The sequence below is a fragment of the Osmerus mordax genome, chromosome 2, assembly GCF_038355195.1.
Source record: "Osmerus mordax isolate fOsmMor3 chromosome 2, fOsmMor3.pri, whole genome shotgun sequence".
Lineage (NCBI taxonomy): Eukaryota > Metazoa > Chordata > Actinopteri > Osmeriformes > Osmeridae > Osmerus > Osmerus mordax.
Window position 1 is genome coordinate 17,297,161 of NC_090051.1, and position 13,083 is coordinate 17,310,243.

General features: G+C 44.0%; 1 protein-coding gene across 1 annotated transcript in view; it reads left to right on the plus strand.

Moving 5' to 3' along the window:
• The first annotated feature begins 4,628 nt into the window (after window positions 1-4,628).
• Window positions 4,629-13,083, plus strand: part of plcl1 (phospholipase C like 1) — a 33,317-nt gene continuing 24,862 nt past the window's right edge. Inside the window, 1 exon segment of the mRNA XM_067254812.1 lies at window positions 4,629-5,571. Within this exon segment, the coding sequence (XP_067110913.1) occupies window positions 5,374-5,571 (198 nt within the window). The 5' untranslated portion in view covers window positions 4,629-5,373.

Consider the following 13,083-nt stretch of genomic DNA (forward strand, 5'->3'; position numbering starts at 1 on the left):
GACCCGAAACCTACATAAAGGAAAGCAAAGCGTGGCTTCTCGCTAGAGACAGAAAAAATGGGAGGAACGTGGGCGAGCTGATTTAGGGAGCAACAACATCTGACAGAGGAAGCGGTGGCTGCGTGGAGAGAGGAAGGTGTGAATAAAAGAAATCACATGCACTCTGTCACCATTCAGAATAATTTCTCATTTTAATTGGCTCATGCTCAGTCTTTGTATTGTTACCGTTACGAATAACCATGATTAAAGACGACAGCTGACCTGTTCAAAGGTTAATCCAGCATGTTTCACGTCATCTGTGAAATTACGAAAGTCCAACGTCCTTCTTTATGGTAATGACCAGACACCTATAACTCTATTTACTCTTATAGAGACCGGTAATTGAAAGATAATGTGTTGACTAAATCTCTTTCTGATTTGCAATTTTAGAAACCTAACACCTTTCTGTATGTCTCAATGACTTGTAATAGAAGGAGGCATTATTTAGGCAATAAGCCATATGTCACCAAGCCCATAACTCCTCTCCACCAATCCTAGACCAGTGTCGAGAGGTAATGGATCCCATGTGGTATAGGGCTCCTTAGGGCATCTTGGCCAGTCAATTGACAAGCCCCTCACTTGTCTGTTCACCATCTGAAGTATACCAGATCTCCCCAACTCTGACCTCGGGAAATACATAATCCAGCCTCTAGATTTCCCTTTCACTCTCACATGTATGCAACTCTCTGTCTCCCTTTCTTTATACATGAGAACGAGACGTTCACATTCACAGGAATGAATGTGGAATATCCTCATAGCAGCTGAAGCACATCTATGAATCCAGCTGCAGGCCCTTGGGGATGCACACTCGGCAGGTGCCAACTGTGTTGCACAGTGCTCTGCCCTCCCACACTCAATACGTTGGGATCATTCTCACTATATAGTCGCACCATCTGCCAAATTAAAAAGGAGTGCTCCAAAAGATTTGGGATAGCCCAATTGTAATTTTTGCTCTCTGTAATTTCCATGTACTTAAAGTCAATATTTTATTTTTTATACTCTCATACACATACATTTAGTAGGAGTAAATATAAGGAAGGAAGGAAACATGGAAGGAAGTAAAGGAAGGAAGCAGCTAAATGCAGCAAATATTATAAAAACTGTTGAAAGCTAAGAACTGCAATGGTCTTTGAACATGTCTGTAATTATAGGATGTATATTTATCCCTTTGTGTGTGGAGAGAGGAAGTTGGAGGGACTGGTCGTCTCTAGACCAGCTGTTGGAAAACACCTGCAGCAGAGCATAGGGGCATGGCTTCTGTACACCATCTTCAATGTGTGCATTTTTTTTTAATACTAATATTTTTATCCTCATCTCTAGTCAGCATCATGGCACATATCAGCATGTGAACAGAGAGTGGCATTGTGGCAGACTAGTCATTCACAAGCTCTCTTCTGCTATGTGAGCTGTGTACAGTTTCTGCTTTGAAAGAATGTTGGAAAATATAACAGAGCAGAAAAAAACATAAGGACTTAGATTATGGAATAAAGGTACTAAACGTTTCAAATGAAATTGTCATCGACAAATCTTACCATAACTGTTGTATAGCCTTTTAGAACCTCCTTGGTTTGAGTCTTTGACATAGACAGAATGTTTTATAGTTAAATTAATTGGGGTATAGCGCCATCTAGTGTCAAGAGTTTGAGGAAGACGTCAAAGTCTGACTTGCGTGTACATACTGTATGTGTACATACTGTATGTGTACAAAAATAAATGTATAGGCTACAGTAGAGATAAGGTGATACTTTTGTATCATCAGAGGTCCCTACTGTGACCTAAAGAAGGAAGGGTACCCATCATGTTCAGAAAGATGTTTGTGTCTCAAATATTATGTTACATTCTATAATGTAACGTCTCTAGAAAGTCCTGAGTGGATCAGGTGGCAGTCTACATAGATAGTGTTGGCATCAGGAGCTAGCACAGGAGGGGGAGAAAGAAGAAACAAGTTAAATAAGGACAAAGGGAGTCAGAAATGTTCTGTTGCTCCACAACCATATCACCACAGTGACCAGCTGGACAAACTGCTCTCCTTCGAACACCTGCCCAGGGTGTTTCACACACACACACCATACATACACACACACACATACATACACACACACACACACACACACACACACACACACACACACACACACACACAGACATGCACAAACACAAATATGCACGCAGACACACAATCTATGATCTACACACAGAGAGGAATGCAGTGGGGGTGGACAGTTCTGGAGGCCATTTAAAAAGTGATGTTAGTTTAAAAAGAAAGTATATATTTTTTGCAGGGGAGATATCATGACACATCCAAATTCGGTCTTGCAAAGATCCACCATTAAGAAAGTAACACCATACTAGCACTTTGTTGCAGAGACTGTAGACGCATCAATAGAAGGGAATGGTCCTAGGACTGTGACTGGAATGATTCTAGGCCTGTGATATCTGTTGGCTGTCAGAGAATGTTATGCCTAGATAGTTACAAAAAAACTAAAACACAACTTTAGAAGCAATACTGTATCTATAATTCTTATAAACCTAATAACTACATCTTTGAATGCACTGCAAGAGTTATTGTGTTAAACTTTGATGTGTCAGTCGAAGAAGATAGTTTGCTGATGCACGACAACACTATATCCAAACAATGAAGGGCCACCCAGAGAGAAGACATTTTTGAAGCACTGTCCTTGGCTAAAGCCATGTTTGGATGCTTGCTTTTAAGCCTTCTAAAATGACAAATGGCACATAAGAAAATACTAATACACTCTCTCTCTCTCTCTCTCTCTCTCTCTTTCTTCTCTCTTCTTTCTCTCTCTCTCTCTCTCTCTCTCTCTCTCTCTCTCTCTCTCTCTCTCTCTCTCTCTCTCTCTCTCTCTCTCTCTCTCTCTCTCTCTCTCTCTCTCTCTCTCTCTCTCTCTCTCCTCTCTCTCTCTCTCTCTCTCTCTCTCTCTCGCTCTCTCTCTCTCTCCTCTCTCTCTCTCTCTCTCTCTCTCTCTTTCTCTCTCTCTCTCTCTCTCTCTGCTGTCACACCAGCATGGCAGTGTAAACAGGACAGCACCAGTTTCAGCAGATGTCTCAGAAGCCGTTAAATCTCTAGCCCTGTCTTGGATTTCATCCATCCCAGGGACCTTGTAATGTGGTGCTTGGACAATTTGTGACAAACTTAATTCAATTTCAAATGTCTGCCATTAAATAATTTCAGCCAGTAAATGGTTGTGTGCTTGGGTAATCCCTAACCCTATTCACATTGTCCTGAAATTAAATGACAAGAAAGCAAAGCAAATTGTTATAACACCCTGTAAGTTTTTATGAATCTGCCCGTGTTCCCACTCTGAAAGGTGTGGATACCAGCGGGGAGGTGTGAGTGGTCGGACTCGTGCGCTAATGACCCTCGACACTGCCTATCCACATTCCACAGTGCAACCACGAGCTGCAGCTCACCTGGCGCGCCGCTCAGGTTTTGCAGTGTCGTTGCGAATACCTTCTAAAACTGAATGTTTTTTTTTTTTTTTTTTACAATGAATTCACATCTACCTGTAAACTATTTCACCTAAACGAAAGGCACACATGAAATATCGCTCAAAATTAATATGCTGCATAGGCCCACACGTTATTTTAGACGACACATAATGAGCTTTACAATCCTGTTTTGTAGCCTCCTCAACACTGCTCTGAAGTGTTGTACTGTTGACTATAACGTTTGATGACTAATACTGGATGGAGTGTCTGAATGTACTGTTTGTAGTGCATTGTATAAACTGCAGAGGGAAGCAAGAACATGACATTCATGGAAATAATCGCCGGTGAACTTAATTGTCTGTCAAGCAACTGTTAACATATATTCATTGTCGACCTGAATATCTAGATTTTCTTAAAGTACATCCCTACCATACAGTAGATTGTAATATGATGGTCATCATGTGAATGCATGACACACATTAGCCTAAATACTACCTGTTCTAATCTTTTGATTTCGTTGACAGGCTATTATTTAACGGCTGTAGAGAAAGTACTCTCCTCCATGTATTTTAATGTAGTAGTTTAACCTCCCTTCTCTCTGCTTCTCCCCTTTGCATAAGTCCTTTAGCTTTTAACTACCAACTTGTCTTTCATGTAATTATGATATTAGTGTGCCATGTGTTCACTCTTCATATCAAAGCTGCTTCCCTTTTGCCAAACTCCCTTTTCTATTGCCTCGAGGAATCTGTCATAAAAGTACAGTAGATTATCAAGTCTGATTTAGCCTGCCAAATCCATCCACCACTACTGCACGTCCACCCTCAAGACTGGACCGCGCGAACACTTGGAATGTTTCCAATTGTGCGAGGCATTCCAGAGCCCAATATCTCTTACTCCACCCACAAACGAACTTGTTTTGTCAAAGTGCATTCGTGGCCAAGTGCATTGGTTGCTTGGCCCTTCAATCATTATTTGTAGGAGAATGAGGGAGGAGCAGGGTTGTAGAGGCAGGATGGATGGAGGTTTAGAGGCGGTGCTACTGTCAGTTACGTTCTGCATTCTCTTAAAAAATCGTCTGTTTCAAGAGTCTGCTATGTCGAGTAAACGCGGCTGGCGGCCTTATGTCCGGAACACTGATTTCATTGGCACTATCCAGCAAAGCAATTGCGTGAAGTTCCACCTTTGCTCGTTGGTAGCCTAATCTTGTCGGTGAAAGTCGTTTGGTAAGGTTGATAGACTTCTTACAGTAGGATACAATTTGGTAACCCACACCAAAATAGATGTATTATTATTCTGCTATCTCAAGGATTCCGATTAACAAAATTCAGATTTAGTTTGAGTAAGCATCTCTCAAGCATCTCTGAGTCTATTCAGAACTGCAGGCTAGTCTTTTACTTTCCTGGAGAGACGGAGTGAAAGGGACTTGTTGCGCGGAGTACACGTCCACCGGGACTGCACTGAGCCTTTTATTTGAGGGGAAAACCTACTATTAAGTCAATAGTGATTCAAGTTGGTGCGTGTCGGTAATGTTTTGATGTCAGAGTCAGAGAAGGAACATAACCAATCGTGGGGTTGCTCAGTTAATTTCAGTGTAGTCTTGCGCCTAAGCGACTTTGGGTAGAATGGATGTTAACTTAATTTGATAGACTTTATGTGCAATTAGGACCTTTTTTAGTATTTACCCTATTGGCGGTTCTAACGGAACCGCCAGAGGTCAGATGCGTTTTCGATTCATGTTTCGGTATATTTCAGGAAAGGCTCAGACTCCACTCATGCTCATGTAGCTAAATGGCATATACAGACGGACGTGCAATTGAAACTTATTACGAGGCAAAACGTTGAATTGATTAACTTAAACTATTAGCTTTAGCCTCAGCCCTCGCAATGTCTGAGCGAGACTGTCACGGAGACAGTCTGTCCATCGATGGAACCCAGGAGTTCGTGCCGCCAAGAGCGTCCAGGGCTGGCAGGAGGAGCGGTGTCATCCTTCCCATGGCTGAGCGCTCCAGCTTTGGCCAGGACACCGACACCATCCTGCTAGAATCGGTGAAGGCAGCCCCGCGTAGGAGCAGCATCATTAAGGTAGAGAAATTGAATTCGTATTTCATACATTGCCCGGAAACAACAGTAGCCTAGTGCTACGCAGGTAGGTTTGGAACAGCCTTAATGATAGTAGCATAATCAGTCGCTCAATACACCTGGCATTAACACGGTGGGTTCGGCTACCTGTCAACTCGGCAGACATCGTGGAGCCTATTTAAATCCACTTCCTCATATTGGGTACATTAGAGACTTTTAGCTTCAGATTGCATGTTTTACACGAGACGCAGGCATGGGAATATATGCCAGTTTTGAAACCAAGTGCCAGTTAAAAGTTACTTGTTTGCTTGGTTGTGGAAATTGATTGTAGGTTTTAGAAAATGTTGGGGAAATGTATACAGTTTATGTGCAATTCACATTAGGACAGCTCAGAATGCAGGGTGGAACCCCTCGAGCCGAGTCAACAACAATCGTGACGCGCGCCCGCACCCACCTTTGAACAATACCGCGGATTCCACGGCACGCACTGCACGGGTGATGTCTATTCAATACTAAATAGCTTGTCACTTTTAGCTTAGAAAAAATGCCGAAGCCATGCCTGATTTTTACGCTATTAAGACTCACATCAACCCGATTGATAGGAACCATAGCAAATTATATAGACTTATTTTATGAGACCAACACTAAAATTACGCCCAAACACTTTGTCAAAATGCAATGTATATTACTGAATGTAAGACCCCCCCCCCCCACACACACACACACACACCCACACCATTAGGTTACTTTGCAGGTCATTGTCTTAATTAATTTGACTTTAAGGAGGTTCATGCTGTATGAGATCAGTGACAAGTGGAAGACCACTCTCCAAAAGCATTTCTTGTCCCTTTGTCATGGAGATGTGAGAGAGGATTTGAAGGTGTCCCAGGGATTCGTAGGAGGAAGATACTGATGTCAGCGATGGGATCCGTCAGCTGTTTCACTGTGGAGAGGGGGAAGAAGAGAGTGAGAAGGACAGAAGGAAGGAAGAGAAAAAAGAGGGAGAAAGAGGGCTAGGGTGCGGGTGAGACAACAGAGTGACAGAGCTTGTGACTTGGTCTTGCCTGATACAGATATGCACTGGTCATTGGTCTTAAATCTCTAACTGTCCCTAGGGGCCCACTTATCAGAACCGCTTGTTTAGGGATGCCAGTCCCTGTACACAGTCTTTCCCCTATTCCCTGATAGATGCCGTCTTTTCCCTATTCCCTGATAGATGCCGTCTTTTCCCTATTCCCTGATAGATGCCGTCTTTTCCCTATTCCCTGATAGATGCCGTCTTTTCCCTATTCCCTGATAGATGCCGTCTTTTCCCTATTCCCTGATAGATGCCGTCTTTTCCCTATTCCCTGATAGATGCCGTCTTTTCCCTATTCCCTGATAGATGCCGTCTTTTCCCTATTCCCTGATAGATGCCGTCTTTTCCCTATTCCCTGATAGATGCTTCCTTATTGCTCCGTGTATCCAGCCTGCATTGACAGGATTCTATTTTACAAATTCATTTAAAATGGACACAACAACAATCAACCATGTAATAGGAGAACAAAGAAAGAACCGCCAAAGCTCTTCACTTAAATTACAGCAGAGATTCACTCAGTCAAAATACACTACACATGTTGGCCTGTCTCAATCTGCCACTTAATCACTCTGTTCCCACCAGCATCTGGACATAGAAAACAAGTTAGCAGCTCAACATAAATATGGAACAAGTTAAGTTGATTCTACTGAATACATTCATTGGCTACAGGTGGAATAATATGACTCACTGGGAGAAACCAAGCAGGCCCTCTTAGTCAGATACCCCAGCTAACAACCAGATGTTTGGCTGGATAAAATTGAGAGCTTAGGACAAAAGCAAGGAGAGGATAATAAGAACTCATCGATCCGTTAGTCCTGGGACTGATGGATCAAGGTCCTGGGGATTATGATAATGCCCCATGTTCCTGTGCCTGGCTCTCTGAAGTGAGCCCTGCACAGAGAGTCTTGTGTTTATAAAGCCGGGGGCCCAGAAGCTGCAGCTGGGTCTGTCTGTTGTCCTGTTGACCCATACCAACACTAGATTCCATTAATCTCTTCTAAAAAGTAAAACTTAAGTATCTCAATATTTTGACTGCCAATCATGGATTAGGATTTTTCCAAGAATTACATTTTTGTAGTAATACTGTAGGCCTATGTTTTTTTGTTACAAATATCTTTCTGGTGGGTTATGAAGAATGTTTTTGTTGCTCAGTTTATTAGATGGAATTTCAAAGGAAGTTAGTCTCAATGCAGTTGATTTGACTACGCCAAACATGTTAATTATTCTTACTAATGAAGATAAATTAGCTGTACAATTCCACGTAATAATCCAAAATTGTTTCCCAGAGCTCCAAGATGCAGACTGCTCCTTTGTTGATGTGCCAGGCAGGCTTCAGCGAGTGGCTCATGGTCCACACACACACACACACACACACACACACACACACACACACACACACACACACACACACACACACACACACACACACACACACACACACACACACACACACACACACACACACAAACACACACACACACACACACACACACACTCACTCACGCACACACAGTCTCCAGGATGGGGCCCATGGGAGCCCAGAATTGGACATCTTCCTGACAGGCTGGTGTGTCGCCTGGCTGCTTGCTGCCTTGGTGGTGAAGGCCTCAACTTCTGCCTGCTGCTGTACAGAGTAGCATGTGTCCTATATCCTTATACCACATCCCTCTGTTTCGCTTTTCTCTCTCTCCCTTCCCCCCCTTTCTCTCTCTCTCTCTCTCTCTCTCTCTCTCTCTCTCTCTCTCTCTCTCTTCTCTCTCTCTCTCTCTCTCTCTCTCTCTCTCTCTCTCTCTCTCTCTCTGTGTCTTTCGTTGTTCTCATTCCCCCTGCTGTGCCCAGCACCAGACAATGATTTGTTTACAAAGTTATTTTGGCTGTGGGTCAAGAATAATGACAAAGTATCTGCTGTCATTGTGTTTATCTAACTGTGTGTGCTGGGCATTACTATTGAGCCTCTGTCCACCAGTATCGCTCTGCCACTGGTACCACATTGCTCAGAGAACACAACATCTCATGCCAGCTGTGCAGATCATGAGGATGTGTGTGTGTAGGAAGAGCTAGAGAGAGAGAGAGTTGGGGTTCTGCTGCTCTGTGGCCTTACTACTTCTTAAAGACTTGTGTATCAGGAGTTTTCATCAGTTAACTCCTACATTCGTTAAGTTAAAGGTTGCTATTGACCCTGGTCGGGTTAGCCGAGAGCAATAGAGCAAATGAGGAGAGAGGTGAGGGGGGGTCACTATCTAAATACTGTTTCCTGTTTAGTAACACCCTCTTTACAACTGATGTTGTCAAGCTTCTCTCTCTCTCTCTCTCTCTCTCTCTCTCTCTCTCTCTCTCTCTCTCTCTCTCTCTCTCTCTCTGTTTTCCTGTGTCTCCCACTGTCTCTCGCCCTGTCTTTCTCGGTCTTCGTCTCTCTCCGTCTCTCTCCGTCTCTCTCTGTCGTTATGTCTCTCCTGTCTCTCCTGTCCCTGTCTCTCCCTCAGTCTTTCCTTGTCTCAATCCCTTTCTTACCTTATGACAACTTTTTCTTCTCTATACACAGTAACATTGGAGGCGATACTGTGAGTGCTCTATTAGGGTTTGGATGGGGTAGCAACTTCCACCCCACAGGAAAGAGACGGATGTAGAGATTACCGAGTGAGAACGAGAGGGGGCAGAGAGATGAAGGGAGGAAGAGAGAGACGGAGAGGGGGAATCAGAGAAAGGATGCCGAGCGCTCCATTGACAGATTGTGTGAGGGAGATTTGAAAGAGAGGAGCAAGAGAAGGGGACAGAAAAATCGGAGAGGTGACTGAGAGATTAACATATTGTAGTGTTCCGTGAGTGCATGTGTGTGCGTGTGTGTGCTCAACCTTGCGTGCACAAACACACAAGTGCAGGCTGGAGGAGAGTCTAAGGTTGTTTCTGGAATGGGTTTGGGCCTGGAACTGCATGTTTGGGTGGATCAACCATAGAAGAGGGATATAACTAGGAGAATGGGGATGTTCACAAACACACACACACAAAGTCCACACTAATGCAAACACCCTCTAACAAAACGTAAACCTGGCGCGCCACTCTTTAATGTCAGCTGTGTCTACTCTCACTAACTTTACAGCCCACTTTAATCTCTGTCCTCTTAACTTTCAACTTCTAACTTTTAAACTGCACACTGCACTCTCCATTCTGTGTGTGTGTAAGCTGCAGCTTCATACGGAGGAATGCGGTGTGGCTGTCAGACTTTTATGACATCACCATCATTTAGCACAGATTCCAGGCATGATACTCGGCCTCCATGGTAACCAGTGTGCCTGTGACACCCACCCAAAATATATGTGGAGGGGGGACCATTTTCCCAGATGGGCTGTGTCAGGATTTGGGGAGTTTGCCCCAGCAACAGAGCTTGCTCAATCTCCCGGAGGACTTGTTAGGAGAGACCAGTTTTGAAAAGAAGAATGTGCAGTGACATTTACTTGCACCAGCCAAGGGTGTGTGTAGTAGATATATAGCAATAACACATTGTAGCACTAACTGACTCCAGCTAATTAACACTCTGAAAAACACATTCTGAGTTCACACTTCTTTCAAGGATTACCACACACACAGGCAACACAGGAACATACTCACATGCACAAAATCCCTACCCTGGACACACACGGTTACACAACCAATATAACAAACATGAGGGGATGCAGAAGTGGCAGCGCACTGCTTAAGGTCAAAGGTCGGAGAAGAATAGAGCAGAGTCGATGAGCCTAGAGAGAGAGAGAGGAAGATTCATCTGACAGTGGGCAGGAAAACAAATCCCCAGTGTAATCCATATCACAACATACAACTGGAAAGCCACTCAGCATTCAGACCTTAGTGAACCTCAACCGGCACAAGGGCTGCACTCGCCAGAAGCAGGCAGTGCACTTGTTGCCTAATGAATGACTGTTACTCGTCTGTGTCTTCCGTGTGTGCAGGGCTGGCACACTGGGTTAAATATGGGCGGGTCTGGCGTTTCCATTTACGTCATGGGGATGGGCATGTTCATGATCCAATTCTGACCTCTGACCTTGAGAGTCAGATTGGTCGGTTTCCATGGAGACTTAAAGAGAAAATCTAGTTTTTCTGTCTCTTTTCCTTCTCTCCCCCCCCCCCCCCACACTCTCTTTCAATTGCTCATCATTTTCAGGTTCTCTGCTCGGTGTGTGTGTGTGTTGCTTTCTAAGTTCAGAGGAGAGAGGATGCACTGTTGATGAGGATTATGCAGTTTGATAGGATACATCACACATTAACAACCCAAAGGAGTGATAATCCTCAGGCAGAAAGTACATCCTTATCTGTTGTAATCTCTGTGTCTCATTTCTCTCTCCGCGTCGATGCTCGTGACGTTTTCGGCTCAGACTGGCATGACTGACAAACAGACAAACAGGCAGTCAGATAAAGTAGATAGTACATTTTACATGCAGGCAAATGAGGGAAACTCTTCATACTCTCCTGCGCACGCACGCATGCACACACACACACACAAACACACACTCCCACACACACACACAGAGCATCCATGCGGCGATGTAGAAACAGCTCTAGGCTTCTATTCAGATGTGAACGAGCACTAATTAGAGTAATTAGTGCTTTTCTGGCACGTGCTGATCTACTCCTCGCCTCCTTTCTGCTGCACAGGGTCTGTTGGTACCAAGGCTTCATTAAGGACCTATTCAGTCCAGAAATAGTCCCCCCCCCCCACAATCCCCTGCTCACTTTCAGCTTTTTATTCTTTCTGAGTTTTTCTTTATTCTGTCAATCTCTCATTTTCTCCCCTTTAATCACTGTATGCCAAAGTATTCTTCCCGGAGATAGTTATGTGTCTGGGACATGGCCTATATAACATTAAACAGTGTAAGACCAACTTGGGTGCAATTCTAATTTACATTTGACATTGTATTCAGTTAGCAGATGCTTTTATACAAAATGACGTGCAAATAGTGCCTATCGAAAGTACATCAGAAGATCAAGGATTAGAAGTGTATAGTCCTACAGTATTTCGGTTGTCATATAAGGAACATTCTGTCTTTACTTGCCACATCGCGAAGTAACCACAGCTCAACGACAAATCTTAAGTGCAACATCAACTACGCATGGGCGCATTCCCTTGCAAAACAGTGTGACAACAGGTCTGCTTTGAAATGTGACCAGATAGCATTTGAAGATTGGAACTTTCTTGGTTGGAGGACAGTGAGATATATAAAATCTCTGGTGACAATGTTAACCGATTTGCTGGGAATGTCAATCAGCGATTGCATCAACACAGGAGAACCTCATGATTACCTGTGATCTGCTTGAGTGGACAGCAGTGATGAGAGAGGGAGAGGGTTCACTGGGTTAGCAGTCGCAGAAGCTTCCGGAGCCTGACTGTCAGGATTCACACTGGTTCCCACCCAATGCCTAAGGTAAGGGAGTCTACAGAGTCCAAATCCATATATACCCCCCCCCCCCCCCCCAATCTAATGGCATCATATAACCTTAGGACCTCTCCTCTGATAGCCATCACTATCTTGATTAGCATTGAAGTGCTTCATTGATGACTTCCCATCGCCTTACTGAAGTAATCTGATCAGGCACAGCTAAGCCGAATCTAGAATAAGAAGACCCAACACAAAACAGATAGAGACACAGAGGCCACTTGACAAACAAGAGACAAGAGAGGATTCTTAGGCCTCTGTGCTCTCAAGTTTTATTGACATGAATTGTCTACAAAATCAGGAACTAAGCAATAGTGGGTGTATCTATTTGTCTTTTTACTGATGTGTGTGTGTGTGTGTGTGTGTAGGTCAGATAAGGAACACTCCTGGTGCTGTGACCTATATCTTGGCCCATTAGTTGATGAGTAAAGGCAGACTTGTATCTGGGGTGGATATGACGTGGCTGGCGCCGTCTGCTATCACATGGGGGCAGGTGTAAGCAATCAAACATGCATGCATGCATACCTGCACATCCCACACACACACACACACGCACACAAACACGCACACATATGTATACTTGTGCACACACACGTGCATGTAAACACACTGGCACACACACACACACACATACACACGCATGCACATACAGACACACACATGCATACACATGCAGTATAATCTGACCTTAGATACCACTGTCTATTGATGTCAGCCCGGGTTTGGTTTGCCTGTCTGCTCTGCCATTAGATCCTCCCTTTCTCTTTCGGTTCCTTCATCTAGCGCTCTCCCCATTGCCCTCTCCCCTTGGTTTACTTTTAGGAGACACCAAGTAATTTGTATAAATATATTTTGTTTTAAACACTCTCTCCTTCCTCTCATTCTCTTCCCCCCCCCCCCCCCCACTCTCTCTCTCTCTTTCTCTTGCTCTCTCTCCTTCCTGTCTGTCTCTATTATGCTGGCCTATCGTAAACATTTCAGTCACACTTAGCTGCAGCGCTGCCTGATTTA